This window comes from Sus scrofa, chromosome 10, assembly GCF_054392235.1.
Source record: "Sus scrofa isolate SSC_HxYL_T2T_F1_AM1 chromosome 10, Sscrofa_HxYL_maternal_Yorkshire_Landrace_v2.0, whole genome shotgun sequence".
Lineage (NCBI taxonomy): Eukaryota > Metazoa > Chordata > Mammalia > Artiodactyla > Suidae > Sus > Sus scrofa.
The window spans coordinates 8,819,678-8,847,320 of NC_139392.1; the positions used below are offsets into that span (position 1 = coordinate 8,819,678).

The 27,643-nt window shown below is 39.2% G+C and overlaps 1 protein-coding gene across 1 annotated transcript in view; it reads right to left on the reverse strand.

The window, feature by feature from the left end:
• USH2A (usherin) overlaps positions 1–27,643 on the reverse strand; it is an 837,868-nt gene that overhangs the window by 492,850 nt on the left and 317,375 nt on the right. Inside the window, exons 23-25 of the mRNA XM_021064292.2 lie at positions 13,974–14,104; positions 3,282–3,408; positions 1,033–1,134 (exon numbers count right to left, since the gene is read on the reverse strand). Coding sequence (XP_020919951.2) covers positions 1,033–1,134; positions 3,282–3,408; positions 13,974–14,104 — 360 coding nt within the window. The remainder of the gene's footprint in view (positions 1–1,032; positions 1,135–3,281; positions 3,409–13,973; positions 14,105–27,643) is intronic.

Below are 27,643 nucleotides of genomic sequence, written 5' to 3' on the forward strand. Positions count from 1 at the left end.
AGAAAATGAGCAAGAGAGAAAATTTGAGAGCAGGAAAAAAGTAGAGAGGGTAGAAGGAACAGGAAGTCGAGCTCACATTTCATACAGTGAGATCAGGGCCAAGCCTGGTGCTCAGCTTCTAAGTTCATGACTGGATTTTGGGGAAGGAGTTCCCTAGCAGTCCAAGTTTTACAAGGTCAGTGTATATGCACAAGGTCAAATCCCTTATTTATGATGAAGAGATGTCCTCTACAGGAGGAAGAGTTAATATTAGGGTATGCCTTCCACCTGATGCCTGGATGTACCAAAGCCAAGAAGTGAGCATGATGGTCAAAGAACCAGGACAAAGATGCTCTCTTTCAATCCTTGTGTTTGTGTGTGTGTGTCAATATTTTTGAGGGATGTGAAAACCCCTCTCTTCTTTACAGGTATTTCTGAGGAGGTAACTACCATCAGTCTTAAATATCAGTCTTAAATATTAAGTCTTAAGTATTTCTGAGGAGGTAACTATCATCAGTCTTAAATCTTAAGGATTTAAATATATCCCTCTTCAAAACTCACTGAAAGTTTTTCAATCCTTTGATCCTAAAATAACATACCTTTGACTGAAGTTAGGATAATTCATTTCAGCAAAAGGGTTGGTTTTTTTTTTTTTTTTTTTTTTTTTTTTTTTTTTTTTTTTTTTTGGCTGCACCTGCAGCATAGGGAAGTTCCTGGGTCAGAGATCAAATCTGAGATGCTGCTGCATCCTAAACCACTGCTGTGGCAATGCCAGATCCGTACTCCACTGTGCCACAGCGGGAACTCCCATTTCAACACAAGTTTAATGAACGGCTCTCATATACCAATAACTGGACACTAAGAATTTAAATGCAAAAAACACGCAACTCCTTTAGGAAAGAAGAGATCTAAAGGAAAAGTTTGACATGTTGATTATATATAAAGCACGAAATAGAAAATAATGCTAGTATTGATAACTTTAAAATAATGTAACTCGACTCCAGTCTAAATTGTGGCGACAACATGTAAATTCTCTACCTTCCTCAGACTTACCAGACTCCTTCCTGAGGATGGTGTAGCTTTGGGGGAGCCCTCCCACAAACACGCCTGTGTTCTCCCCAATAACAGTGCTACCGTTCAGGGTGGAAGAGGAACCTATGGATGGAAAAGCAGATGAGAATCCCAACTTCTGCAGGATGATCTATTTTTTTTTTCTTTTTCCTTTTTTGTTTTTCTTTTGTTTTTTTTTTTTTAGGGCCGCAGCTGTGGCATATGGAAGTTCCCAGGCTAGGGACTGAATCAGAGCTGCAGCTGCCAGCCTACACCACAGCCACAGCAATGCCAGATTCTTAACCCACGGGATCAAACCCACATCCCCATGGAGACTAGTTGGGTTCATTACCACTGAGCCACAACAGGAACTCCAGGATAATCTATTTCTACTAATGTAACTAATGATTAAACCCTTCACTGGGCTTCTGGACATCACTCTTTCTTGGTTCTCTTTCTCCAACTCAGTTTTGATATTTAGGACATCCATCTGATTTCAGAACGAGGGCTCCACTTGGATCCAGAGAGACCTCACAGTGACAGGGTCTGTTTTACTGGCCATGTCTATGCTGTCTGGCCAGTTTTACAACCCTTTGACCATGCTTATCACTCTTAATCCTCTAGTTTAGTTGATCACAGTAATGGCATTATTAAGACTTAATCATCACACTGCTGGGCATCTATCCAGAGAAAACCATGACTGGAAAAGATACATGGACTCCAATGTTCATTTCAGCTCTATATACAATAGCCAAGACATGGAAAAAACCTAAATGTCCATATACAGAGGAGTGGATAAAGAAGATGTGGTACATATACACAATGGAATATTACTCAGCCATTAAAAGGAAAGAAATAACAGCATTTGCAGCAACATGGTTGGACCTAGAAATTATCATGCTAAGTGAAGTTAGTCAGACATAGACACCAGTGTCACATGCTATTGCTTACACGTTGAATCTATAAAAAGGACACAGTAAACTTCTTTCTAGAACAGATACTGGCTCACAGACTTTGAAAAATTATGGCTTCCAAAGGAGACAGGTTGGTTGGGGGGGTGGGAGGATGGGCTGGGGGTTTGGGATGGAAATGCTATCAAATTGGGTTGTGATGATCATTGTACAACTATAAATGTAATAAAATTCACCAAAAAAAAAAAGATGTAATTGACTATATCCAGTCTCTTGGGATAGACCATGCTGGAAGATAATATGAGAAAAAGAATGTATATATACACATGACTGGGTCAGTATGCTGTACAGCAGAAATTGACACAACACTGCAAATCAACTATACTCTAATATTTTTTTTAAAAAAAAAGACTCAATTGGCAAAATTGATAGAGGCCGTATGAAAATATTGGCCCAAAGCATTGATGGTGGCCCTTCTAAAATTCAGATCCATACCTTTTGGAATTCAAAATGTCTCACCCTTTGAAATAGTCTTGGGACACCAAACACACCAAGCTCCTGCTTTTTTTGACCTACCTCTTAAAAAGGGAGGGATTCTCCAATACTGCAAAGGTTGAATTGCTTCTATTAAAAATAACACAACATTTTAAATAAACTACACTTCAATAAAATAAATTTTTAAAAAATAACCATGCTTTGGTAGAGCAACTGTTTTCACAGTACTCAGGAGATGCAGACCTCAAGCATCACATCTTGCAACCTGAAGATTTTATCCCTTGGCCAAGGCACCTTCAGAAGAACTTTCTTCAACCTCATTGGAGAGGCAGTGCCCTGCCAGGTATTGCTAACCAACTTTCGTGCTGCCAAAGTCCAAGGAATAGATTCTTGGATTCACATGATACACCTAAAGAAGGCACCAAATCCTAAAGGGACCTCACATAACCTGGGGACCTGAAAGTAAAGATTTCCCCAAAATGATAGCAGATGACATCTGACGAGGCAGCTTTCTGGACCAGGAACGTTGGAAGTTTATCCACAAAATTTTGACAATGACATAATGTTTCATATGATCTCCGGTGTCTATGATCTTGATAACATAGGGACTTTAGATAAAATGTGTCTCAGAGTTCTCCCCCTACCTCCCCTCATTACTCAAATGTGACCTCGATAGGTTTCCAGTCTCTGCACTTCACCTCCAATATGAGACACTACAGCCAGGAAATGTAGATGAAATTGAGTGGAGATAAAGGTGAAGGAGGAAATGGAGAAATATAAAGTACAGAAGTGTGGCAACCTCAGCCTATCAATAGAGCCATTCATATGTGTCAAGGAAGATCTTACCTGTGTACTGCCCATCAAGTGTGATTTGGCCAAAAGCCTGATGCCTAATAGCGATGACCTCATGCCATTTGCCATCACTATATTGTTTACCAGCATCATTAGTTGTGGTAACTTCCACTGCAGACCCCTGAAGGGAATACATGAGTGAAATAAATCAATGAGTGAATATATATATGTCGATACACACACATATAAACTTGTATATTTCTTAAAAACCAATGTGCACATTTCAACACGATCCTGATGTGAGCATGCATATGTTTCAAAGAGAACTCAAAATTCAAGTCGATACCTAACATCATTCTGGCTCTTCTGTGAGGTCCTTCTGTGACCACCACAGCATTCAAATTGAAAAGAACTTCTTCTCTTTGGAATAAGAATTTCTTACAAGCACATTTGGATGCTGCATAACTCTACTCACCAGAAAGGTCATGAATTTCGTATTCTAATATAGATTTTCGATTTTTGGCAGACATATAAGAGAAGCTTTTAAAACTAAGGAAATATCATCCAAGCAATATTGCTCTAAAGATATGGAAACATCTGGCAAGTTAGTTTCTTGTGCCTTCCTTAACAAGAGCAAGTAGCAAGAGCAAGATGGAATAGTAACAAGAGCAGGACGGAATAAGATGCACATTAAAAATTAGCCAGTTACTAATATGTTGAACATGAGTGTTGCATTTAAACTTAGTACTCAGTGCTTATGTAGTCTGGTCTAGCATTTATATTTTTGGCTAAGGTAATAGCATCATAATTAAAAATGAATTCCTCAGTGGATAAGACTAAGGAAATATGAAGAATAGAGACCAGCTAAAAGGAAGTAAGAATAAGGAAAGAGATAAAGAGAAGTAGAAAACCTTCATCGCTTTAGCACTGCATATATCATGGTTAGCACAATAGTACTCTTTTTAATGTTAGCGAGCAAATAAAACTAAGTAAAATATATTTCAACTTCGTCACCATTATCATTTACTACTAGTATGATTAAAGGGAAAAAAAAAAAAAACCAGAAAGTTACCCTAAACCTTCTAAAAGAAACTAAATTTCTCTCTTTCTTAATAGAGTTGATCGCCTTAGGAATAACTAACTCCAATTTGATAACACAGTAAAAAAAGGAGATTGGGTAAAATATTAACAAAATACATTTTTTTAATTGTGTGGAATGCCTCACCAAGCTCTAGTAATTTCTGTTTACCGTTTTTTTAAAAATATAAAGTGATAATTATTCGACATAAGATGGTGAAGACATATCACTCAAAGTGCAGTGCTAATCATACCATCTTCGGTAAAACATTTCCATTTTTATTTTCCTAAAACAGCTTCAGCAATATAGCATGTCCATTCCATGCATTTAATTGGCTCCTGTCAGGCCTCATACAAAGCATGACAACTTGTATGACATACAAAATTTCATATTACCAAAAAAACAGCTTTTAATTTCCCATGAGTATGAGTGGGTTGCTTCTTAACGTGGACAATATCCCAATTTTATTGACAACTCGATCAGCTAGAAAGATGACTATTTGGGTAAGTCCTTGAATCGTTGTAGGTTGATTTTCTATTTTTTTTCCTCTACATATTCCTTTATTTTCTTCACCATCTCAACATTTTAATATTTTACAAACACACATTTCATTACCGTACTTTAATAATTAAAACCAGAACTGGTGTCGTGCCCAATTAATGTGCCCTGGTAGCATGCCCATTAGTTTTTCCATTAGTGAATTCAACAATACTAATGGGATTACTAGCATGGGATGCTAATTGGGCGTGACATAAGAAACTGGCTTACTTCTTAGCATACCCTTGCTAATGATGAAATTAATGAGCATTTTATTAAATGCTGTCTCATCAAAGTGTACTTAGTTAGCGTTAAAATTGTTACAAACGATGCTGCATTCTGAAGATCAGGTGTCTGAGTCAGTGGTTCTTCGTATTATGTTTGGCAACAATCTGAAGCATTACTAGTTCTCCCCATCAGAAATTGCATTTATCGGAGACAAACTCAAGTACAGAACATAGAGCTTCAGGATACCAAATTTTCTTCAAACTTAGAGAAACTTAGCATATTCTTCTTCGATTATCATCTGAAGATTATTTCCCCCTCACCAATGTGAAGAGAATAATTCTGTGATCGACTGTGGTGTCATACGATGCAGTTTGTTTTTTCCATTGGGGAAGTACCAGGTATGTTAAGTAGGCGCTATTCAGATTTTTTTCATTTCCACAGTTTCCTAAGTAAAATCAGAATGTGACGTGAATTCCTGTTAAGGTCACTAACCATAAAGCATTGAAATGATATCCACGAATCATTACTGGTCGACCACATATCATTGGCTCAAGTTTATCCAAATTGAAATTAATCTAATAAGGAGTAGGAAGATTACAGTTAATCGTTAGAGATATAACCAAAAACATTTTAATCGTTGTTAAAATTAAGTAACTGACTTTTAACAACGATTCTGATGTTCGGTTTATAATATGTAAACATACGTGCAATGTTAAATATTACGAAGATATTCTCCTTCCCCCAAATATTTTTTCATAGAATTAATTGGACAGTTGGAAAGAAGGCCATGTAAGTTTTTACACCGATGGCCTTTATGTAGGATTACATTGTTACGTGAGGAAGATATTACTTGAGTTTATTAAGATATTTTAAATAGAACAGGGTACACAATGACTTCAGGTATTTTAAAGCTACATATTAGAGAGTAACTTTAAATTCCTACAAAATGTTCTTTCCACAACTCAAAATTTCATTGTTTTCAATGGATTCAGGAAGAGTAGCTTAAAAATAACCATTGGTATAAGTCAAGATACCTAACCAACTGACAAATTAAAACAAATAAGAGTTAAATTGATAAATTATCATTAAAGGGATAGAAATTTTACCCTAGAAAATGGATAATTCTCTCAGTTATGAGCCCTGTTTTACCAAGAGTCAAGCCAGTCAGTCAGCCAATCTGTCGATGGACATTTATTTATTGAGTATCCACTGTGTTGCAAGGACTGCACTAAGCCTCAAAGATGTATTTGTGGATCAAATAGACAGGCCTTTCCTTGCTGGAGCGGACCCTCAGATAAGAATGGCATAGTGATGGAAACAATCTACCCATTGACACATGAATGGATTAAGAATACGTACTGCAAATACACAATGGAATACCATTCCACCAACAAAAGAATGAAACAGGGCCACTTGCAGCGGCATGGATGAAACGAGACATTCTCATACTAAGTGAAGTGAGAAAGAAGACAAATACAAATACCTCATGATATAAGATCGCTTATATGCGGACTCTCAAACATGGCACAAATGAACCCATCTACGGAACAGAAACAGACTCCCAGACATGGAGAACAGACTTGTGGTTGCCAAGAGGCCAGGTGGGGTGGGCTGCTGGTGGTGGTGGTAATGGGATGGGCTGGGAACACGATGGAAGATAACATGAAAAAACGAATGTGTATGTGTGTGTGTGTGTGTGTGTGTATGAATGGGTCACTTTGCTGCACAGCAGAAATTGGCACAACAATGTCGATGAACTATACTTTAATTTAAAAAAATGAAAAAAGAAGAGATGGCACATGCCATGTCTGAGCTTAGATTTAAAAAGACTGGCTTGTGTTGTGGGTGTCTACGCTGCTCTTGCTCTGAGGGAGACCACAGCCAGGAGATGAGGCAGCCTCAGGAAGAGACTGCAGGAGTAAAAGACAAAAACAAAACAAAACAAAATGCGACATGTCCGAGGAACACAATGAGGTGTTCCTTAGATCATCTCCTGCCATTTAAAGACAAAGGAAAGAAAACCAGCTTCAAGTGCCACCTGAAGTAGTGGATATTTGAATGCCCATGAGAGGCATATAAACAAAGTTCTTTAAACCTCAGGTTGCGCCAACTTTATTCGAGAAGCTGTAGCCATATTCTTATCCCAAAAGAGAAAAAAGCAGAGGAAGAATATTCCACGTATTCTCCATGCCTCAGTTTCAACAATTCTTTGTCGGATAATATGTGAGGTCCTCTTTAAGAAGTTAGCAAGTGCGTCCTTTTAAGCCGCATAAATTCCTTGGTGGTGAGGACGAGGGGCCAGCCCTGACCAGCTTGAGCTCACTGACGCACGTGGAGACAGCACTGCGACGAAGGAGCACTAAATCTAATAGAGCTGCTTACTTTTCCTCCATCAGATCTTAAGGCAGTTCGGCTCAGTCAGTCCTTTCTTTTGAGTAAATTAATTGCCACTCTCCTGAAAACGCAGGTAACGTTTGCCTTGTGGAGGGATGTGATTCCAGGTAAAAAAGCACTTGCAAGGGGTCATGAAACCCTCTCCATGCTCCTGCTTCTCCCTCTTTGGCTCTAATGATTTTATGAATACTTGGTTGGCAAGTACCAACTCTGTACAGAGGTTAGGATTTCGGTACACAGAGCAGTGGGCAATGCCAGTGGCAGTGAGGAGAATTCCGGGTCAATGTCCACGGGAGGAGTGATGGGACAGGAATGGCTGGCAATGCCCTGTGAACGTTTCCGTGAGCTCTGCTATGGTCTACACCGTCTCCCCACAGGAAAGGGGATGGGAGTTCCCGTTGTGGTTCAGCGGTAATGAACCCGACCAGCATCCATGAGGATGCGGGTTTGATCCCAGTCAGTGGGTTAAGGATCTGGCGCTGCTGAGAGCTGCAGTGTAGGTCACAGACGAGGCTTGGATCTGGTGTTGTTGTGGCTGTGGTATAGACCGGCAGCTGCAGCTCCTGTTCAACCCCTAACCTCTGAGCTTCCATATGCCATGGGTGTGGCCCTAAAAAGACAGGGGGAGAAAAAAAAGAAAAGAAAAGAGGATGAAAATGATGAACCAACCGGTGAGAGTTCCCCGACACATTCTCAGGATCCTACCAGGAATACCAGGGCTGAGCAGAGGTGAGCATTGCTTAACCCCTCCACCTTCCTATGCTGCAGAATCTGAAGGTAGCACATCCTTTAGGAAAAGAGACAACCCTGTCAAAGAGACGGCAGTCATACTTCAGTGCTGATGAAATTATTCTTGGATTAATTCTGCAAAGACTTTGCCCCGTACGTTTAGAGTGTTTGTGGGGTGGGGGGTGGTTCATGAAATACTCAAAACCCGTGAACACACCTGTGGCCACTGCGCTATTACAACTGTAGCTCTGAGGTGTGACTCCGGAATCAGGCTCACAGACACCGGGATGGACGTTTATGAAGGTGTGACCAAGTGTAAGGGGGAGGCATGTGAAGCCCCCCACACTGCTTTGGACCGTGCCGCTCCCTGCCCTGTCTGACCCCGGCAGGACTCCCAGCTCCAGTGGTGGGGGAGGGAGGTCCAGAGAGAGGATAGCAGGAGGGGCATTTTGTTCACTTCCTACTTCTGCGTTTCCGAGCATAACTGCCTAGCACGGTACCTGGAGTATAAGACATTTTTAATGACATGGATTCATGGGCCGAAATAAACCAAAGTTAGTGCCAGTGCTACTACCATCACTGCGTGACCCTCGTCAAGCCACTTCATCTAACACAGGGAAGAAAACAATATCTACCTCATTTGGCTGCTTTAAAAATGAAAGGAGATGAACCCACTTTCAAGGTCACTGACTAAACTGTTATGCTATTAAAGTTTTCCGCCATTGGTCTCCAGTCAACTCCAGAAAGCCCAGAATTAAATCCATGCACCTACAGTCAACTAATATGACAAAGGAGGCAAGAATATACAATGGAGAAAAGGCAGCCCTCCAATAAGTGGTGCTGGGAAAACCAGGCAGCTACATGTAAAAGAATGACATGAGAATACACCCTAACACTATACACAAAAATAAACTCAAAATGGATTAAACACCTAAATATTAGATCAGACGCTATAAAACTCTTAGAGGAAAACATAGGCCAAACACTCTCTGACCTAAACCACAGCAATATCTTCTCAGATCCACCTCCTAGAGTAATGACAATGAAAACAAAAATAAATAAATGGGACTTAATTAAACTTAAAAGTTTCTGCACAGCAAAGGAAACCCTAAACAAAATGAAAAGACAACCCACAGAATGGGAGAAAATATTTGCAAATGAATCAACTGACAAGGGATTAATCTCCAAGATATATACATACATCCTGCAGTTCTATATCAACAAAACAAACAACCCCCTCAAAAAATGGGCAGAAGATCTAAACAGACAATTCTCCAAAGACATATGGATGGCCAAAAAACACACGAAAAGATGTTCAACATCACTCATTATCAGAGAAATGCAAACCAAAACTCCTATGAAGCACCACCTATACCAACTGGAATGGCCATCATCAAAAAGTCTACAAACAAAAAGTGCTGGGGAGGGTGTGGAGAAAAAGGAACTCTGTTACACTGTTGGTGGGAATGTAAATTGGTGCAACCACTGCGGAGATTCCTCAGACAACTCAAAATAGAATTACCATTTGATCCAGCAATCCCACTGCTGGGCATCTATCCAGAGAAAACCAGGATTCGAAAAGATACATGCACTCCAATGTTCATTGCAGTACTATATACAATAGCAAGACAAGGAAGCAACGTAAGTATCCATTGACCAAGGAGTAGATAAAGAAGATATGGTACATATACACAATGGAATATTATTCAGCCATAAAAGGAATGAAATAATGGAATTTGCAGCAACGTGGATGGACCTAGAAATTATCATGTTAAGTGACGCTAGACACCAACATCATTTGCTGTCACTTATAGGTGGAATCTGAAAAAGGGATACAATGTACTTCTTTGCAGAACAGACACTGACTCACAGACTCTGAAAAACTTCCGGTTCCCAAGGGAGACAACTTGGGGTGGGGGAAGGGACAGGCTGGGGGTTTGGGATGGAAATGCTTTAAAACTGGGTTGGGATGATTGTTGTACAACTATAAATATAAAAAAAATTGTTGAGTTAAAAAAATAAAGCTTTTTTCCATTTGGCTCTGTCTCAAACACACCTAGATATTAGCAGCCTGAGGTGGAAAAAAGCGGAACTAGATTTTTTTTTCGTTTTCATTGACAGTCTTCTATTTTACAGGATCCTTTCCTGACATTTAATGCTTTTGTTGATATTTACAATTTAGCATTTGGTCTCTTTCCAATCTTGTTAACTGTTCTTGGAACCTTTTCAGTCTATTAGTAATTAATTTCTTTGGTGATAACATTTAAAATCAAATATTCCTGCCCATTTTATGAAAACAAGAAACCAGCCTGATCTGTACGCTTAACTGCCTCCTCCACTAAGCTGATACCTTGAGAAACTTTGAGTCACTGATTTTTTTTCCCCTTCCTTCAACTTTTACTACCTTTAGGATCAAACAATTATTAGGTTGGTTTTTTTTTCCCTTTGCTCTACGTCTCTTATGTTATGTCAAAGATTCTTTGGCACTCTACTACAGAGTTCTAGTCCCTCTGTCTTTAAATACTAGGTTGAACTCAATATCTCTAGATTTATTATTCACCACTGCTTCTCTATATTTCAGATTCTTTATTTTTTCCTTTTAATTAGAAAACTTGCTGAAATAGTTCCATCCGATATGGTGCATGGATGATTATTTTAACTGAGCCTCTGGATATCAGCAAGCATGTTTCTTTCGTGTTGAAAAGCTTGGTCAGAGACTAGCTGTATGATTTTGGGAAAACCAACTGTGACAGATTTTCACCTGTAAAAAATGGGCATGATGGGTTGTCACGATCTTTAAAAGATGTATATTTATATACAGAGAAAACCCTTAGAATAACGGCTGGCACCCGGATGTCCTATAGAAGCATGAGCTTTGTTTAATCTTTGACTGGAACTTGATGAATCCGTCCGATACATTTATAATCAGGTCTCTCTTAAATCAGAGATTCTCTCCTATTTTCTCTGTCATTATTTTCTTTCCTTTTTCTTTTTCTTATGCATGCGCTCTTTTGTTCTCCTTCTGAGTTTCTTCTTAAGGATATTAGCAGCCTCCTTCATCTTTCTTTATGTATTCATATTTGTGTTATGGACTCTGATCTTCCAGTCGGAGGCCCAACCATCTCTTCTTTCATTTATCTACTTAAAGGTTCAATGGAAAAATAGCATTTTCAGTTCTTCAATGGCATCAACTTCGGTGTGCTGTTTTTGTTTTCCCAATGCCATCTGCCTTGCCTTCTGAAACAGCTGCTTCTTATTCCTATGCTTTGTCTTTGGATGCTGGGCCTGCTTAGGTGTGATGCTGTTTCCTTTTGCCTTCCTCAGCAACCATCTATGAGCATCTCTTAAGAAGCTGCCACTCCAAGTTCCTGCTATGGGGCAAGGGGTCGGTGGCATCGCTGGAGCACTAGGACTCAGGTTTGATTCCCACCCATGACAATGGGTTAAGGATCCTGCAGTTGCCACAGCTGCTGGGTAGGTCAAGACTGCAGCTCGGAGCTCATCCCTGGCCCGGGAACTCTATATGCCTCAAGGGAGGAAAAAAAAAACAAAGAAAAAAGAGCAGAGAGAGACTTTGGGCTCTTAGCCACCAACCCCCATTGGCCATTGAGATTCACTCCCATCTGTCACTGAAACTCACCCCATAAGAGTTCCCACTGTCGCTCAGTGGTAACAAACCCGACTAGTATCCATGAGGATGTGGGTTTGATCCCTGGCCTTGCTCAGCAGGTTAAGGATCTAACATTGCCATGAGCTGTGGTGCAGGTCTCAGACTTGGCTTGGAAACTGCGTTGCTGTGGCTGTGGTGTAGGCCTGCAGCTGTAGCTCCAATTCAGCCCCTAGCCTGAGAACTTCCATATGCTTGGGGTCCAGCCCAAAAGATACAAAAAAAAAAAAAAAAAGAAGAAGAAGAAGAAGAAAAAGAAACTGCAACTGCAGGGGGCAACCAGGAGTCCTTGTGTCTGAGGACCTACAGCGGACAGGGCAGGGAATTATCAAGCTCCTGTCAAAATCTCAGGAGTAAACCTTTCCCCGTGGCCAGCTCACGGCTCTAGCAGCTTCCTCAGGCTGAAGGGCGGAGCCTGCCTCCCCAGTTCTTTTGAGATCTTCTGCAGGAAGCCTGCAGTGATGCTCTGACACGTGGCCCCGCCTTCCTTCCTCTTGGGAGGGGTCTCCAGGGCATAGGAAGCTCTTGACCTGATCCCTTAGATACAAAGGGGAAAACTGGTGCCTGCTTTACCAGTGCAACACAAAGCGCTCACGTGGCGAGCAGAAGCCATGTCTTAGACCAGCCTTTTACGTTGGAAAACCTGAGAAAACTCTTTGACTTGGGCCTACCCCTCAGTTACTCAGCGGCTCAACCCAGAGCTGCTCTATCTACCGCCGACTAATATTCCTGTAACCGAAGTGAAAACACCTATCTGACGGCCCTGCGGAAAAATCTAAATCCCCTCCTTTGCTTCCAGGGCCCTCAACTCCTTCCTCTCCTCTCAGCTTTTCAACCAACCACCGGTTTCCTTGTTCTCTGTTCCACGGCCCCACGAGAATCCTCTCGATGTGCCATGTTCTTCTCCAACTCAGGCATTGGCATTTGCTGTTTGCTCTGCCCATACATGTACTGCAGCTCCTTCCCTCCTTCCCGCCAGTATCTCCTTGGGCCACTCCACCTCGGACCCAGGCCTTCTGTGTAGACACACACTTGGCTCCTGACCCGCTTTTCCTCACTGTTTGCCATCTGGTAGACATCACGTTTGCACAGAAGACCGACAACTCGGGAAAGAAAGACCCTTTTATTCTGTGCACTCATCACACCCAGCATCTTACCTGGCTTTCATAACAGCCAAGAATATTTTAAATTATTATTATTTTTTTTTTACTATATCCTACCTAGATTGTTTCACAGGGGGCGGGGGACACACCTAACTTGACACTGGTGTCGTCTGTAATACCCAGCCCAATAGCACCTGAGAGATACTTAAATATTTGCTGATGGAGAAAGAAAGAGAGAGAGAGATGGGATGGGGGAGGGGAAGGGGGAAGTGGGAGGGACAGAGGGAGGAGAAAAAGAGAAAGAGGGAAGGAGAGAAAGGCGGTAAAGAGTGACACCATTTTGCTCTGGAGGAAAGTCAAAACACGTCTATTCAAACGCATTTAAAAGTTTTCGTCTTCTTCAGGAGGGAGCACTCAGTTGTGCAGCTCACAGAGCTTAAGCACACAGACATTCAGCTGTTGGTTTGAAGGGCTGCTGTCTTGGCTGTGGGCAAGTCCCATCTCTTCTGTAAGTTCCATTTTCCTTACTGGGAAAGCAGGGAGTTATAAGAGCACTCGCCTCTTAAGTTTTTGGTGAGAATGCACTGGGAAAGCACAAGCACTTAGAATTTGGTAACCTCTCAAAATCATTAACTCTTTTGTTTATTATGAAATATAGTTGATTTATCGTGTTGTGTCCATTGCTACTGTGCAGCAAAGTGACCCAGTCATACGCCTGTACACATTCTTTTTTCTCATACTGTCTTCCATCATGTCCTATCCCAAGAGACTGGATACAGTTAGCTCCCTGTGCTGTACGGTAGGATCTCATTGCTTATCCCTTCCAAACACGACAGTTTGTATCTACTCACCCCAAACTCCCATCCCTCCCACTCCCTCCCCCTCCCCCTCGGCAACAAGTCTGTTCTCCGTGTCTGTGAGTCTGTTTCTGTTCTGCAGATAGGTTCACTGGTGCCATATTTTAGATTCCACACATACGTGATATCATATGGGATTGATTACTCTTTTACCTGAGGATCAAAGAGAAAATAAGGGCGTCCGTGCTTCAACTGAAGTGCGAAATACTCTTCCTGACTGCCAGGTGATGCCGCAAAGACGATCAAACCTTCAGGCACCCTTGTTCGAAAGCTGGCCTTAATGCCTGGGGAGACAAGTGCAGTGAGCCAATCAGTGCTGGGGCTTTGTTGATTCTTTCTGATAATCGTACATTTACTTTCATTATTATTTATGATGTAGTGAGTGCAGTCGGGGAATATACACAGCGATGCACTGGGATGGTCCCAGACATTTGGTTTTAAATGTATCCCATTATGAATGCCAGCCTGTTCTTGGAAACTCAAGCCTGCACTCCCACTAATCAATATATAATGAAGTTTAAATGTATGCAAAACTCATCAACATAAAAAGATGTGTTGTCAACCCCAAATTGGATACTAGGGGATCAATGTGATAAGATTATCAGAGTCATAAAAATAAATGGGTTTCTGACATGAGCAAAAGAAACAGAAGGTGCTTTGTTTAAAATACTTACAAAGTTTAAAGAATTCGTCCAGTAAGAGAAGCTAAAAAGGGAAAGATCTACTATGAAGTGGTCCACAGAGTCCATTTTCTGCAACACTATCCTGTAAACAAAGGGTCTGCCACCTGCGGAATTTCAGGGTCTCCCCTCCCCCTCCATTCAGATCACCTGCCAGGACGGCCCTAGACACCCAGTGCTCTTGTCTCACAGGAAACCACCCCCCCACCAACTCAGGAAGCAGGGGAAGCTTGCAATGGTTCTGTAAGCTTGTAATGGATCTTGCAATGGTTCCCAGTATCACCAGCTGGTCCAACCTCCATTCTACACAGGTGTGCCACTCACTCACGTGTACTACAGACCTGCCTGTGTGCAAGATGTCTTGTTAATGGCTGAAACAGGCAAAGAGGTTGAGGAGGCACCATCTTTGTTTTAAGAGTTTCCCATGTCCTTGGAGGTCATTTTTTTTTTTTTTTTCCTGTTCAGGCCCACACCTGTGGCATATGGAAGTTCTTGGGCCGGGGTCAAATCAGAGCTGCAGCTGCAGGCCTATCCCACAGCCACAGCAACACCACATCATCTGTGACCTACGCTGCAGACTGCGGCAATGCTGTATCTTTTGAGGGAGGCCAGGGATTGAACCCACACCCGCATGGATACTAGTCGGATTCTCAACCCACTGAGCCACAGGTGGAACTCCAAAATGTATGTGTCTTAACAGACACATTGTACAGGGAGAATCACATAAGAGTTCAAGAACATACATGAGCATTCAATAACAGCTCAAGAGTGGGATACTGAATAATTCATTAATGGCTATTGATTTGATGAGTCACGCAGCCAACCAGAATCGGGAAGGTGCGAAGGAAGAGAGCTCACTTCAGGCTGGACTGGTTACCAAAACTCCTTCAGAGCTGGGGGATTTAACCTGGCTTCAACAGTCTGCAACCAGTGGTTCCTGCCATTGGGAACCATGTCTGAGTCACCTTTCTGCCCTAGGACATTGCATGGTGTCCAGATGCACCAAGAAAAACGAAGGCAGACAAAGGAGGTGAAAAGCACATGAGTGGAAAGGGAGACGTTTTAACACAGATGTGGAGGCAGGAGGGCAGAAGTCATTCTGTGAGCATTAGATTCTCTTTCTCTCTTTCTTTTTAAATGTACCCGTGGAAGATTAACATTTGCTGAGGACTCTGTTACACAGGAAAGACGAACACATAACAAGCCAGCACCTGACATCCAATTCTAGTTGCGGAAAGAGACTAAAAAATTGTCATGAGGTGTCCTTAAAGATACAGACATACTCAAAAGATATAATTTGACTCAAAGGGCTTATAGAAGTTTTCACAAAGAATAAGATGCTTGAGCTTATTTTCAGAGAGTGTGAAGGACTTTGGGAGAAAGAGTATAAAGGCTTAGAGGTATGGGAAATATTAAGAACACTGGGTGACAAGGAGCGAATTAAGAGATAAGTCTGGAGAAAGAGGTAAGACCTCATCTCAGTCCTTATATGCTCAAGTTTCTCTCCTTTTGGTTCAGAATTGTGCCCTTCTACAGATGGCTTATCTTTCTGTCACCATTAAAATGAGTATGTGTGATATCAAGTATTATAATCAAAACTACTTTAAAATTAAATAGGTGAAGATTATTTCATAAAAATAGCTACAATTCAGAACATGAAGAGAACAGGGAGTAAACAGAAGAGCAAAATCAAGGATTCGAGTGAGGGAAGAAATTAATAATTGCTCAGCCTGCGACTACATCTCCAATGGAAGGGAAATCTGATGAGGGAAATTTTGAATCAGAGTAGGAATTATTGAAATATTTATTTATTTGTCGTCTGTCTTTTCTGGGACACACCCATATGAAGCTTCCCAGGTTAGGGGTCTAATCGGAGCCACAGTCACAGCCACGCCAGATCTGAGCCACGTCTTTGACCTACACCACAGCTCACGGCAACACCGGATTCCTTAACCTGCTGAGCGAAGCCAGGGATCAACCCTGCAACCTCATGGTTCCTAGTTGGATTCATTTCCACTGTGCCACGATGGGAACTCCAAGGAATTATAGAAATATGTAGACAAGTTATACTTAGGAATGACAATTAATATTAGATGTTATTCAAGAATACACATGTGCATCTGGTTTTCAGACACAACCTTGGATGCCAAGTTTTACACTTATTTACCACAGAAATGTGATCTACTGTTTAGCCCAACTGAAACAGAATACACAGATCAAGGGGTATTTCTTGTGAGAAGAGAGGATTTAATAAAGAACAACTTGATTTGCTGTTGTGGGGTTAACGCCCCTTTAGCTTTTTCAATTAATACGGTTTCTTTACATCACAAAGGTGAGGGGTTTCTGCACGTTCTCTTTGAAGAAATAGAAAATGAAGACTTCCACTGAAACATCATGTTGACAATTAATTAATGGTATAGACATTAATAAATTCTATTTTTGAGCCAAGTGCCTTAAATCACATAACCAATTATATCCTTATATATCCCCATCAACCGACTTTAGACTCAGCCATTGACTTGTGTTGGGCAAAGATACAGAAGCGGAGATGTGGTACCACGTGAAAGCAGAAGCTTTAAATACAGCTGTGCGATTCAGCTCGGCTCCTACTCCCCCTGTGCCACATGGTTGTGCTTTCAGCCCATGAATAAGATGACATGTGAACCAGAGCAGCACGAAGGGTTTTTCATTTTAAAGGGTTGTGTGAAACAGCAATACCGGCTAAAACAGGCAGAAAAGTGAAACATACACATTTCTCACTTTCTAAAATTTAGATTTTGGTTAAAAGAAAACATGACAGAAGAGATAATCTAAAGTTTAATTGTTTTGCTTCAAGTGTTTAGGGAAATGAGAGGGCATTCTTTTATCTCATCAGTATTTATTCATTAATTTAAGAAATATTTTTAGGGGGAGTTTCCATTGTGGCTCGACAGAAATGAATCTGACTAGCATCCATGAGGATGCAAGTTCGATCCCTGGCCTCGCTCAGTGTTAAGGATCTGGCATTGTCGTGACCCATGCTGGAGGTCACAGATGCGGCTCAGATCTGGTGTGGCTCTGGCTGTGGTGCAGGCTGGCAGCTACACTCTGATTTGACCCCTAGCCTGGGACCCTCCATATGCTATGGGTGTGGCCCTAAACAAAGACAAAAAAAAAATTTTAGGGAAATACACTTTCTGTAGCCACTCTTCTAGGCAATTGGGATAAACAGATGCACAAAAGAGACATACATCCATGGTCTCACACTTCAAAATATGAAAATCCAAGGTCTGGCTGGCAATATTTAGCCTTTATGTAAATTTATGCAACTTTAAAATTGAATCATAAATACAATACAGTGATAGGGCCAGGAGATGGGCAAAGGTTCCTAATGATACAGGTAAAAGTATAACAGAAAGAGAAATGGAGATAAACTGTATATGGGATTAACAACTTTTGTCTAACAAAAGGCACAAATAAGAGAGTGAAAAGATAACTAACAGCAGGAGAAGGTATTAGTAATTCATATTTCTGATAACAGATACATATTACTACAAATCAATTAAAGACAAACAAGGATTCCTTGATGGTTCAGTGATAATGAGCCTGACTAATATTCATGAGACTGTGAGCTCGATCCCTGGCCATGCTCATTGAGTCAACAGCCAGCATTGCCATGAACTGTGGCATAGCTCACAGACACTGCTCGGATCTCATGTTGCTACAACCCTGATTTGACCCCTAGGCCTGGGAACTTCCATACGCCATGGGTACTGCCCTAAAAACAAACAAAATGACAAATATCACATTAGAAGAATGGGGGCACAAGGCTTTTCAAAAAAGACGATGCCCAAATCACCAATAAACATATGCAAATGACACTCAGCATTGTTAGGCATCAGAGAAACGCAAGCTAAAATGCAGTACCACTAAGCACCCACCAGAATGGCTAAAATGAAATAGAAAATACCAAATATATTTGAATAAGTGGAGCAACTGGAATGCTCATAAATTGCTAGTGGGAATATAACTGGTACAACCATTTTGAAAAACTGCTTGGCAGGAATTATTAAGTTACGTCTCTGAAGTATATGTTCATAACTTTTGGTCTACCATTTAACACCAAGGTACATGCCAGCCCCCTCCTCAAACACACCGCTTCAGAAAAATATAAAATTATGTATAAAGAAATACTTTTCACTATACCATTAAATTGAAACATACACACCCATCAACTGTAGAAAATATAAATATATACTTAAATGTAATAAATATATAATAATTTATATATATTTATATACATATATAAAAATATAATATTGTAAAGAGATTGAACAAATAGCCACAAGTGACTACAGGCATGACTCTCACAACGTTGGATAAAAGATGCTACACAACAATCTACACTATCCTAAAAAATCCTGGATTTGATTAACCCGGTGAATAATCCAATTCACTAAGTCCCTCATTTCCTATTATGCTTCTCCTCCCATTCTCCACTCTAGCTCTCTGGCTGCCTCAGTAATCACTTTTCCCTCTGCTCAGAAATGTCTTCCCCACATATCTTCATGGTTTGCTATCTTATTTTATTTCATTTTTTTGCAGGCCTTTTTTCAAATTCTTGTTAAAATATGTAAATAAATAGAAGAGGAACACCTTACAGACATTTTCATTATTTTGGTGCACCTCTGAAAGGTCCATCATGACTGGTCTTTCAAAAATTACATCCACCCAGTTGATTTACCTTTCTCCACGGCGCTCATCATCTCCAGCATGCACCCACCTTTTATTATTTCTTTCATTTACCTCACAGGAAATGCTAACCTAGAACAGTGCCTGCCTCATTCTAAGCCATCAATAAATTTCTGTGGAATAATTAAATGCTGATCCTTTGTCGAGACATTTCAAATACCTTCTACCAGGTTGCTGTATGCCTTGTAACCTTATGGGGTTGTTTTTTCACCATCCTACAGGATAAAATAAAAAGATTAAAAATTTTTAAATATTTTTTAAAATTTCCCCTGGTGCTTTATTTAGAAAATTCTTCCATACCCACAAAATAATAAAAACTAGTCTTTAATGGCTTCTTCTACTTATGACTTTCTTGAACATTTAAAATTTTAGTCCAAATGCTTCAGCCTTGCATGGGATCATGATGGCAGCCTAATACAAATCTTTCCACATTTTCTCTGTAAAAAAAACATTCTGATTAAGAAGAACAAATAAAGTCACCATAACCCAAGCCTACAGAGTCACCAGGAGACAGAACATTCTAAAAGCTTTACTATGTGAAGTGGAGAAATAAACATTCTAAACAAGAAAAGCCAGCACCAGAGTTCACGCTGGAGTTGAGAGTAAAATAGAGGATGATGAGAAAAGGAGAGAGGCCATAAGGTTCTAGCCATGGCAGGCAGCAATCAGGTAAAATCATCTCTCCGAAGTCAGTTCCTTCCTGAACAAAACAAAACAAGACAAACAAAACAAAACAAAAAAAAACACTGAGAAGAGAGAAGGCTTAAGCTTGTTGGGTAAACTCTGGCTACTGGATATTCAAAGAAAGAGGCGTGAAAGGGTGGAGAAAAAGAAATGGTGGTATCTGGAGGGCATGCTTCTGGCGAAGAGGAAAGACAACAGAAGGGGCCAAATCTCTTAGATTCAGAGAAGGAGGCAAATGGGAAAGCAAAGAGTCCTGAATTAACAAAAGAGGATCATAACATCGGAAAACACACACACCACCCACAGAGAAACCACCTATAAACCAAACTCCCTTTTACTGAAACAGTATGTGTCTCTCTTGAACCAAAAACACCTATCAAGCCCCCCAAAACCATCATCCTAGCTGATATGCCCTTGTTATTGCAGATTCAGGAGAAGGCCAGACACTTCAAAATGCCTGGAAATGATCAGTTAATATCCTCATAGAGCTACGCGAAGAGCAAAATGAAACTGAGAACCAAAATACTTCAGCTGAAGAAAATACTTCCCTCCAAAATCCGTAAACTATAATTATGGGAAACTGTAATACAACTCACCAGCATGAATGACAGCGCTGCTAAAAAAGCATTTACAGAGATGAAAAAAAAAAAAAAATCTTGAGACAGAGTTTCAAATTCTTGTAACTGACACGGATATGCAGAATGTTTAAAGAACTCCTACAACTCGATACACTTTCCAAAGAGGAAGTGAAGCTGGCCAACAGTCTCACGAAAAGGCGCTCAACGCGGATCAGCATCAGGGAAAGGCACACGGAAGCCACAAAGCACCTCAGACCTGCCAGAATGGCTGTTACCAAAAAAAAAAAAAAAAAAAAATGCAAATAACACATGTTGGCCAGAATGAGGAAAAATGGAAACCTTCATACATTGCTGGTGGGAACGTTAACTGGCATAATCACTACGGAAAATGGTATGGGGGTTTCTCAAAAACCTAAAAATAGATCTACCACATGATCCAGCAATTCCTCTCCTTAGAATACATCGAAAGGGGGAAAAAAATCCCAACTAATTCAAAAAGGTAAAAGCACCCCAGCATTACTTAGAATTGATAAGATATGGAAGCAACCTAAGTGTCCGTCGACAGAATGGATAAAGAAGATGTATATAAATGCACAAGGAAACACAACTCAGTCGTAAAAAAGGAATGAATTTTTGACATTTGCAGCAACATGGATGGATGGAGGGCATTGTGCTAAGTGAAACAAGTTGGAGACAGACAGATATTATATCACTTATATGTGGGATCTGAAAAATACAACAAAAAAGAAGCAGACTCACAAATATAGAAAACAAACTAATGGTTACCAGTGGTGAGATGGGGGAAGATATAGGATAGAGCAATACCAGGTAGGGAATAAGGGGTACAAACTCGTGGGTCTAAGATAGACTACAAGGATGTATTATACAACAGAAGGATGCTAGCCAATATTTTTTAATAACTGTCAATGGCGTATAACCTTTAAAAATTGTATAAAAACAATTATTAATGGGGTTCCCATCGTGGCTCAGCAGTAATGAATCTCATTAGTATCCTTGAGGATGTGGGTTCAATCCCTGGCCTTGCTCAATGACTTAGGATCTGGTGTTGCCATCAGCTGTGGTGTAGGCCAGCAGCTGCAGCTCTGATGTGACCCCTAGCCTGGGAACTTCCATATGCCATGGGTGTGGCCCTAAAAAGAGAAAAAAAATTATTAAAAATCAAAAAAAAATTTTTTTAAAGCCAAATCATCCCATAAAACATGGGTTAAAATTTGAACAGTTTATGACTGAAAAACTCTGGTATATGAATAACCAAGGTTCACAAGAAAGACGCTCTGTTTCATTCATCAAAGAAATGAAAATTAAAACTACAGAGAGATACCATGCCATACTCGCTGGAATGGCTAAGATTAAAAACACTAAATTCTACTGTACATAAATGTAAGGTGGAACAACCATTTCAGAAAATTGCTTTGTATTTTCTTAGTAAGTTAAACACGTATGACTCATTATGTGGCTTGCTTTTGTGTTTTCCTAGCATCTTTTGAAGAAGAATTTATCATTTTTTTAATGAATAGTGCTTTGTGTATCCTAAGAATTCTTTATCAACTCTAAGTTGACTAAGATACTGTTTTTTTTTCCTGAAAAGTTTTATAATTTTTTTTAATTTTTTTTATTTTTATTTATTTATTTATTTTTTTTAGGGCTGCACCCACGGCATATGGAGGTTCCCAGGCTAGGGGTCAAACTGGAGCTGTAGCCACTGGCCTATAGCACAACCACAGCAATGCCAGGTCCGAGCCATGTCTGTGACCTACACCACAGCTCACGGCAATGCCAGATCCTTAACCCACTGAGCGAGGCCAGGGATTGAACCTGCGTCCCCATGGATGTTAGTCAGATGCGTTTCTGCTGAGCCACGATGGGAACTCCTCAAAAGCTTTATATTTTTAGCTTTAATTTCAGGTCAATGACTCCATCTCAAAATAATTTTCATATGTGATGTGAGGTAGGGGTCCAGTTTCATTTTTTCCCAGTTACCGCAGACTATGCAATATCATTGTTGAAAAGATGGTGCTTTCCCCTTTGAAATGCCTTAACTTCATCAAATTTAAATTACAATGGGAATCTGGGTCTGTTTTTAATTTATTTGCCAGTACTTCCACAAATAATGCAAAGTCTTATTTTTTGTGCCTTTAAGTCTTGAAATCATATAGCATAAGTCTAACAAATTCATTAGACTTTATTTAATCTTGTTTTGGAATATTCTAGATCTTTTGCACTTCCTTTGAACTTACAGAATCAACTTGAGAATTTCTTCAAAAAAGCTCACTATAATTTTGATTGAAATTACATGAAATCTATAGATTTACTTGAGGTGGAATGACTCTTTTAACATTATGTTTTTCATCCATAATCAAGTCAAATCTTCTCATTTATTTAGATCAACTTTAATTTTCCTAAGTTGTTTTATAATTTAGAATGTAGAATCTTTCCACTCATTTTGTTAAATTTAAGTAAGATGTTTTGGATGCTCTCTTAAACGCTACTTTAAATTTTTTTTCAATTGTTTATTACTAGTATATTTGATTCATTTTATCTACATTTAATTTGTATATGCCACCTTATTGAATTCATATTAGTTCTAGTACTTATTTAGGGATTGAATATACCTACATAATCACGTCAACTGCAAATAAAGATTTTTTTTCTTTCTAATATTTATGCCTTTAATTTATTTTATTGCACTATTGCAGAAGTTAGGACCACCAGTGAAATCTGAATGCTGACCTGATCCCAGTTGTAGATGCAAGGCATATACTATTTCACTATTGAGTATATTAGCCATAAGATGGGTGTAGTGGTCCTTTATTTATTTGAGGAAGTCCTCCTCTATTCATAGTTTGCTGAAAGTTTTCATTATGAGTAGGTATTAAATTTTGCCAAATTCTTTCCAGATCTATTGAGAAAATATAATACTTAGCTCCAATTTCTCTATTAATGTGGTGAATCATGTTATTGATTTTTTAAATTAATTCAAAATCTACCCTCCACTACAGGCCCTCTGCTGCCCATCATTCCTGAAAGCCAACTTGGGGCTTTGATATATGTTTCTATTTCATTGATACTTGATCTTTTCTGAATTATTTTCTATTTCTTATTACTTGGAGTTTAATGTACGCTTCTGGTAGCTCTTTTAATAAGAAAGATAGAAAAGCTTGGATCTTTTTCTTCTGAGATAATCATTCAGCCTAAAAATCAATTTCTAGACATTATTTTACTTGCATTTTAAAAGCTGACATGCTATATACTTTTTAACTTCTAAAATTTCAGCTAAAAAACCCCCTTGCCATTTCTATTTGATTCACTGATTGAGCTGTTTAAATATTTATTTATTTTTTATTTTTTATCGCTATTTCCCCAACACCATTTTTTTTCCATTGTACAGCATGGGAACCCAGTTATATATACAGGTATACATAATTTTTTCTCACATTGTTGTGCTCCATTGTAAGTATCTAGACATAGTTCTCATTTTCTAAATATCAGTCTCATGTTGATTTGTAATTCAGTTCCATGTGGTCAGGGACTAAGCTCTATCAGTTCAGTCCTTTGAAATTTATTGAGACTTCTTCATGGTCTAGTATATACTTTCCAAGTACCTTTGAAAAGAGTGGGCATTTTCAACCATAAAAAAAAAATGAAAAGACAACTTACAGAATGGGAGAAAATAGTTGCAAGTAATGCAAACAACAAGGACCTAATCTCCAAAATATGCAAACAACTCATACAACTCAACAACAACAACAACAACAACAAAACAACCCAATAAAAAATGGGCGGAAGACCTAAACAGACATTTCTTCAAAGAAGACTTATGGATGGCCAATAGGCACATGAAAAAATGCTTGACATCACTAATTATTAGAGAAATGCAAATAAACTACAATGAGGTACAATTTCATATGCGTCAGAATGGTCATCATTAATAAGTCTACAAATAACAAATGCTGGAGAGGGTGTGGAGAAAAGGGAAACTTCCTTCACTGTGGTGGGAATGTAAATTGGTACAACCACTATGGAAAACAGTATGTGGTTCCTCAGAAACTAAATCTAGGACTATCATATCATCCAGAAATTCCACTGCTGGGCATCTATGTGAAGAAACCTGTAACTCAAAAAAGATATATGCGCCCTGATGTTCATAGAAGCACTGTTCACAATAGCCAAGACATGTAAACAACATAAATGTCCATGAGAGACGAACTGATTAAGATGTGATACATATATGCAATGGAATACTACTCAGCCATAAAAAAGAAAATAATGCCATTTGTAGCAACATAGATGCCATAAAAGATTCTCATATTAAGTGAAGTCAGAAGGAGAAAGACAGATACCATGATACCATGTATATGTGGCATCTAAAATATGACACAAATGACCCTATCTGCAAAACAGAAACAGACTCATGGACGTAGAGAACAGACTTGTGGTTGCCAAGAGGGAGGGGAGGAGTGGGATGGACTGGGAGTTTGGGGTTACTAGATGCAAACTATGACATTTAGAATGGATAAGCAATGAGGTCCTACTGTACAGACAGGGAACTCTACCCAATCTCTTGGAATAGACCATGATGGAAGATAGTAGGAGAAAAAGAATACATATATATATATATACACACCTAGGTAACTTTTCTAAACAGCAGAAATTGGCTGCTTTCCAGTTTTGGATATTGTGTCCAATAAATACCATAAGTTCATTCATAGCGTTGTTTGCTTTTTCTTTGCTCTTATGGATTCTTAAATTATTTATTATTAAGAATGACATTTAAAAACCTTTGTATATGGTAGTCAATTTGTTTATGTTCTTATTTTATAAGTTTTATTTAATCTATTTTGAAACTTGGCTATTACATACCCACACATTTAGGATATTTTATTTTTGAAGAATTGACTGTTTATCACTGTGAAATGTCTTTATTTCTGGTAATGCCATTGGTCTTGAAGATTAATATAAATATTTCCACTGCCATTTCATTATGAAAGGTATTTCATGGTTTATATTTTCCATCCTTTTACTTTTTTACTTTCATTATTGTTTTCTTTTTATGCTGCACCTGTGGCATATGGAAGTTCCCAAGCTAGGGATCGAACTGGAGCTGCAGTTTAGGTCTATGCCACAGCCAAGGCAACACCAGAACCAGGCTGCATCTGTGAACTATGCAGCAGCTTGCAGCTATTCTGGATCCTTAATCCACTGAGTGAGGCCAGGGATCAAAACCACACCTTCAGGGACACTAGGTTGGGTCCTTAACCCACTGAGCCACAACGGGAACTCCCATTCTTTTACTTTTAATTCATCTATTTTTTTATACCTAAAGTACCTCTATTGTAAACAGTGTATGTTTGAGTATTGCATTTTAGCCAGTCTGATAATTTTGCTTTTTGGGTTGGTGTATTGGTATATTTATAATATTATATTATATAATATTATATAATATAATATTATATTCTCCTAGATGGTTTTTTTATTTTTCCTTTTTGTTTTCAGTTAATTTTGCTGTAATATACCTAAGGTGTGGTTTTGTATGTATTTATCCTATTTGAAATTCACCGAGCATCTTTGTAGTTGTTTTATCCAGAATTTGAAGATTTATCAACAGGTATTTCCTCAAATATTTCCTTTTCCTTTTTCCTAGAACTCCTTTCTCCATATAAACTAGAACTCCTGATATAATACAGGTTACTTAGCCTTTTTATTTTAAAAATATTTTTTTTTTGCTTTCATGTGGTTATGTCATAACTATTTATGTCCAAACTTATTAAGCTGTTGTTTTGTACTGTCAATCTGCTATTAAGCTCATCCAGGAAAGATTTTGAGGTATATTTTTACTTCTCTTATTTTATTCCTTTTAAAGGAGATATTTCTCTTCTAAAACATTCTATCTCTCTATCTACTACTTGAATTTTTTTTACCATTACATGCTTTAAAATATTTATAATATTTGCTATACTTTTTGCATTCTATCTTAAATAATGTAGTCATCTGGGAATATACCTCTATTGATGGGACTGAACTGAAATTGGGCTTCAATTACAATGAGTTCACTTGTGATTAGCCCAACTCCCAATGACTAGTGACGTCATGGTTTTGATTTTATTCTTACGTGAAGGGGCAGGAGACGGGGTTGAGACTATAGGTATATTTGGTTCACATTTGGATTAACTCCTTTCGTAACTGTGGCATCCAAACACTGGAAGAATTTTTAGGAGTCCATTTCTAGGCCCTCTTCAGCAGATACTTTCTTGGCAACATGAGTGGAGAGGATAACAGGATTTGAGAACTGAGCTATTTATTTTAGCATCTGGACCTCTTACAGATATTACTTCATCTCACTCGGGCACACTGGGGGTTGTCTAAAAAGGCTGATTTTTTTCATGACCCTGAAAATGTTCCGTGTATATATCAGGCTTAGAGCTCTGGGACCAAGCGCCCCCTCTCAGATATAGAGAGACCTCTATGGCTCTCTGATCAGCTATGCAGCGCTTATTTACTCCTTCTGGGTATGTGTGTGTCTTTTTAGGGCCACACCTGCGACATCTGGAAGGTCCCAGGCTAGGGGTAGAATCAGAGCTGCAACTGCCAGTCTACACCACAGTCACAGCAACATGGGATCCAAGCCACATCTCTGACCTACGCCACGGCTCACCACAATGCCGGATTCTTAACTCACTGAGCAAGGTCAGGGAACGAACCTGCATCCTCACAGACACTAGTCGAGTTCATTACCAGTGAGCCACGGACGGAAACTCCATTTCTTCTTAAAATCCCGTTTGTCTGGGCTTTTCTGCAATATCTGCTCTTTGATAAAATCAGAATAATGTGATATTTATCTAGCCTAGGTTTTTCTTGTTGTTACCATGGTTGTAAAAGTCCTTCTCACTCTTCTCCATCCAAATTAAAAGCAGAAGTTTCTGTTAATTGTGTAAGTGATTTTGTGGGAAGAGTTAAGCAACTGATTTATATACAAGTCATTCATGCAAAAATCCAGTTACTTGTATACTATTTATTAGTTACATAATTTTAAGATTGTCTTGGATTGCATAGGAAATATTGGAAAATAATGATTATTTGATCAATTTAAATCTGTTTGATAATTCATTTCTTATTGCATTGATAAGACTTC